Source organism: Phaethon lepturus, unplaced genomic scaffold (assembly GCF_000687285.1).
Source record: "Phaethon lepturus isolate BGI_N335 unplaced genomic scaffold, ASM68728v1 scaffold22132, whole genome shotgun sequence".
NCBI classification, from domain to species: domain Eukaryota; kingdom Metazoa; phylum Chordata; class Aves; order Phaethontiformes; family Phaethontidae; genus Phaethon; species Phaethon lepturus.
The window spans coordinates 14275-19723 of record NW_010522904.1 but is presented as its reverse complement, the minus strand read 5'-3'; the positions used below and the strand labels follow the sequence as shown (position 1 = coordinate 19723).

General features: G+C 42.4%; 1 protein-coding gene across 1 annotated transcript in view; it reads right to left on the bottom strand.

Moving 5' to 3' along the window:
• SPEN (spen family transcriptional repressor) overlaps nucleotides 1-4995 on the bottom strand; it is a 23195-nt gene extending 18200 nt beyond the window's left edge. Inside the window, 4 exon segments of the mRNA XM_010281980.1 lie at nucleotides 1-47; nucleotides 2392-2543; nucleotides 3404-3604; nucleotides 4835-4995. The exon segment at nucleotides 1-47 is cut by the window's left edge and continues 100 nt beyond it. Coding sequence (XP_010280282.1) covers nucleotides 1-47; nucleotides 2392-2543; nucleotides 3404-3437 — 233 coding nt within the window. The 5' untranslated portion in view covers nucleotides 3438-3604; nucleotides 4835-4995.
• Nucleotides 4996-5449: the final 454 nt, after the last annotated feature.

The window sequence follows — 5449 nt, the reverse complement described above, 5'->3', positions numbered from 1 at the left end:
AGGAATGCATACTGAGGAACACCGTTCACTTTCTTGATGTCAATATCCTAGGGAAAAACACAAAACAGAACAATCGATAGTCAGCAACAGGCCAAAAAGGACATTCAACAGTGTCAATTAGATCTATGAGGGTATTTTTTTGAGACACACACATGGCACAGCAAGCACTCTTTAATTAGTATTTTCTTCAGAGAGAGGATTTAAACAATAGTAGGCAGTTAAAAACTTCACTGCTCTTCTGTATCTCACTCAATCGCAAAACCAAATCCTTACTGACGCAGGGAAAGCTCTTCATAATGCAGATTTAAAATTCAACCCCGCAGAAGTAAGCCTGACCTGATCAACAAACAGTAGCTTTAGTTCGTTAATGTTATGTCAAGAAGAGACAACTCAGAATCAAAGAAATACAGATTCATTTTCGCTCACAAAGGCTCAAGAGAAAACAACCTGCTCCGTTCCTCATTTCTGAGCCAAGAGGCAAGCAGGGTTTCTTTTCCAAATAAACATGATCCATCCTGTTCCTAGAAACAGAAAGTGATGCTGGACTCGTCTCTTGAACCAACTTGGCACTGACATGGCAAAGGCAAAAAAGATCCTCAGCTTCAATCGCTGCTGGTATTTGATCCCAAGCCACCACAGGCCCATTCAAAAGAAAGCGCAGTCACAAGAAAGCTACGAAAGCCTGATAAAGGTTGATTTTAATCCATTTAAAAAACTCAGCAAGCTTGGAGTTGACATTTGGTTAACATTCAAGCCCAGCACTAGTACTGGCAAATGTAGCGAAAGCCTCTGAACAAAATTATGATTCATTCCCAGCTGAAAATAGAAGGTGGAGTGTTTTGTTTTATTTGTTTGAACAGCACAAGCTTCCTTTGTGAGCTACATGCCAATGCCAGCACACGAATTTAAGCACAAATGTTCCAACATCCAAGACAGACTAATTTCATGGTTAATAAATTTAGGGACAAGGCAGCAGTTTGATACAGTCTCACCCAAGAGCTCCAGGAAAAACAGAAGTAAACAGGGAGATTTACAAAACTATTAGACTTCTATAGCCCTGGCCTAATGATTTAAGTGGAATACTAACAGAGGAGTACATTTCCAAGTGTCTGAAGTAGCACGATTGCAACCATGGCAAATTATACTTGACCACTCACCCTGGGCAAGCAATTCCTCCTGACAGGCAAATAAAGTATCGTTACTTTGCTCATCACCCATCGGAAAGGTTATAAACCTGGTCCCTTTTGCACCTGAGCTTCTAAGTTTTCATGGAAACTAGGCAAGGCAGCACTGCTGCCAAATTCTGACCGTTCAATTCAAATAACGTTGACAGGACAGCACTATTTCATGGAAAAGCCAATTTACAAGACAGTTCACTACTACTGATAAGCATCTTTATCAGGACAGCTCTGCTGGTGTAACACTAGGAAAGGCAGGCACTGCACAAATACATAAAATCAGCGTTGATGTCAAGGATACAGCAGAGGCTGGATGCACAGGAGTTGCCAGCCATCATAAAATGGAAGTTTTGTATTTGTCCACATTGTATATGGAAGCAATCCTCCCCTTCTTTTGTGGGGGGAAGTACGTACAGGGTTCCTGGTATGTGTGACTGGTACCTCAACGGTTACAAAAATATTTCAGAGCAGAATGAACAAGGCACAGCATGTTCAGAAGCAGCCACAGCTACCAGTGAGTACATAAACTATCAGAGCTGAAGCCCAGATTCAATTAATTAAACGGACTGTGGATAGTTATTTTACTTTTCTGGATAATTTCTCTTAAACGCAATATTGATACTACTTGATAGAAAGAGGCATGAGGAGAGGAGAGGAGAGGAGGGTGACTGCTGCTCTATCTTGTTCAGATACGCTTGCTCAGCTGAAAACCCAAATCCCACATGTGTCATCACTAATCCATCTGCTCTGTGCCTCTTCTGCCCTGCTGTCAGGGCGCACGCTGTGATAGCTGATGGCTACTTCCACGTGCAGCAGCTAAACTCTTCGTTTCAGAAATCAATAGGGAACTGAGACTTCAGAGAGTGGTACTGATTCAACATGAAAATAACACCCAAGCATATTTACGTCCCAACTGCCTAGTTAGGCTTTCCTGCAAACGCTCTGGGCTAGCAGAAGACGCATTTCTGGTAAACGCTCCTAGGACTGTTTCTACTGCTACGTTATCCCCTCAATACACATGTGCTCAAATTTCACTCTAAAGGCAAAGAAAAGCTTTCAGGTATATTCCAGCAAGACGAATGACTCAGATTATTATACCAAGACCAAATTATCTGTTGTCGACATTACGATTTACCACCGCTCATAGCGTTTTACAGGTCTGTACAGAAAGAACAGGCAACGACACCCTACGTAGTACAGAGAATTCACATACCACTATTCCACCAAAGCGCTGAAAGATGTTGCGAAGGTCGTGGTAGGTGGTTGTTTTCTCCAGGTTGCCGATGAAGAGAGTTCTTGTTGCTTTGGGGTGAAACTCATCTATCCTTTCATCCAAAGGACGAAATTCATTCTCGCTTTCTGTTTCTAGAAGCAAAAGAGAGGAAGAAATTTGTAATGCACAGAGGGGTTTTTCATGTGTGTTCGGTTCACATCAATTTGTTTGCTCAGGTCTACTTCCTGACGAGCAGATATGATCTCAACGAGAGTAACCAATGTCTTTGACAAAAATACACAGTACTATGCTTGTGAATTGTGTTATTTACATGGAATTTGAAATCTCTGCATCACACCACTGGGTGAGTGCTGAGGAATTTGGGCATCCTCAGGTGAAAAGCAGCAGCATACTCCAAGAATTTTTTCTTTTAACAAATACTCATGCCTACCAGGAATTCAAGTAAGGCTTCGCTATACTTGGGGGCAACAGCACATGGAAGAAGTTTGTTTTCACAAATCAATTTTTAAACAAGTAACTGAAGTACAGACTGACAACCACATGCTCAATGGTATAGTTTTCACTGGTCGGTCATCTGGGCTATGCAGCCTGAACCTCAAAACTGCAGCTATCATTAGCTGTGTTAATTAAAAGCAGAAAAACCAAGCCTGTGAGGACCTGTACTATGCTTACACCCCTCACTGGTTTCTGCTCCGCTGAGACATGGAAGATGAGGTTGTTTCTTCCAGCAGACAGCAGATCCCACTGTTTGAGAGGGTGGCGTGTTTCCTTCTCTGAGGTTTAAGACTGGAACTCTCTCCCTGTTTGCCCTAAGGGCATACACTCTTCTTGCTCTGGAGTTTATTCTGCTGTATTTCCCAGTTTCTTTAAATTATGTTTCTGCAGAAGCAGCAGTTTTAACATTTCTTACTCCTATGCTACCTCTTTACAAGAGCCTGTGAATATGCCCAGAACAGTCACGCTTCCAGTTCAAGAAGGGCCTGGACCTTACCTGGTCCTATCCAGGCCGTGACTTCAATCTGCATGCCAAAGAAAAGTTTTCCTTTTGAGGCATTTAGTGCTTTTTCCTGGTCCTCCTGCTGTCGGAAGAACACCAGTCCATACCGTTCCTCAGAAGCCCCGTGAATTTGCACCGACGTCACCTTTCCGTACTTCTTGAATTCGTGGAAAAGTCCATCTTTAAGGCTTGTATCTAAATAAAAAAATAAAACGTTAGTACTATGAAAACATATTTTTTACCAACTTAGCAGCACCATAAAAGACACGAAGAAATCTGATCTTCCTTTGGAAATGTGACTTCACTCTGTTTAACCTGAATCTCAGTGTTCACAGAAGTGCCTGTTTAATTTTGGGTGTTAATTTTGCCAATGACAAAAGCTTCTGGCTGACCCTTCTTTTTGCCTTGATTTTTAAACCCAAGAAACTACACAGACAGGGTTTTACATCACCAAAGCTGGCAGCGTATGGTTATATTTCTAAGAGACATCCAATTCAAGATGAAGAAGAAATAAACAGTGTTTCTTCATTAATAATCCCACACGGATACTGCATAGAGCAGTTTTGCAAAGGTGGGATGAGGCACCTGGAATGGAGATGGAAGTTTTACAGCATTCAGTTCAGTCAATTCAGAAAGATAACTAGGCAGATTCATCAGATTTTGCAAAATCTGACTCACGACCATACAATCTACCTGGGACCTGTGGGGTATTTACCTCGGTGTCACGTCACTTCACAGATTATTACAGAAATAAAATCTATAGAAAGAATACTAACATTGTCAAGCATCCTGCTCACAAAGTTAGTATTTTAATTCAGCCAGTGCCTTTGGATCCATGAATTATGTTACAACTGTTTTACAAATGATCCCATGCTGTTTTTTTCTGTGGGATCTCTCCGCAATCAGCACAGGGAACAGAGAGTGATCATTGGCACTCCTCTGAGCGGTTTCCTGCATTATTTACCATGCAATATTCAACACCATTATGAACACGCTCATGGGTGTTTTACAGCACTCAACACTGCAATAGAAAACCCTGAAGTTTTTGTATTATACAAAAAAAACCCAACAACCCTAAGGCATGATGAGAATAAATGGTCCCAAATTTTAAGTGAAAAATTTGAGATTCTTCAGGTTTTTCCCCAGGGAAATCCACGTTAGCATTTCAAAGCACCAGCTCCAGAAGCTGTAAGTGCTCAAGCCCAGGGACTCAAGCTAGGGACTTGCAGGATTTCTCACAGATGGTCACTAATTAAGCAATTTTCCCACCGTCACACAAGAACCAAGGCAGAAGCAGAGAGAGAATCCCGCCCTCAGAGACAGCACATGGCTGCTGCGTCAAAGACACAATAAAGGTTTTTTAACCAGTCCCTAACCTGCTTCCTACTCCTTTTTTCCCTGTTTCACTTTCCCAAGTGAATTTACCTGTTGAGCGCACTGGAAGATTTTGAACCTTGATCCCAAAACTTTTCCGGGGTTCATCTTTCTCCAGAGATGGAAGCAGCTGGGACGCGGGCGCTGGGACAGCTGTCGACTGAACTGACCGTGCTGGGGACTCATCGCTCGAGCTGCTGCTGGAGTCACTGCTATAAATGGCATGAAGGAAACGACAGATGAGTGCATGGAGATGCAAAGCAACCAGAGGACATGGGTATTTTACTTAAAAAGCAAAATGTCAGAGAGTTTTTGCTCATCTACAGGCCTTCCTCTCTCCTTTGCCTGATGCAGAAACTCCCGTTGCCATAACACAGCCCAGTTACACACAGGAATTTAGAGTCATTCTACAAATATTCTCCACAAAGCCCTCAGAGGAGACAGTCAGGGAAACAGAATATGGGTAAAATGTCAGACAGATCCTGTTACGCGCCGTGACAATGGTGGAGATTTAATTAAGTGTAATACAATGTTGTATCAGCTTAGGAGCTGTGGGGGAAGACCGGAGAAACACCGAGAGTCGACCCTGGCGTTCTCCTTATTGCCTCTTGCCTATCTTTAAAAAAAAAAGATCATTACCTCTGATGATACAAAAATCTCGTGCGA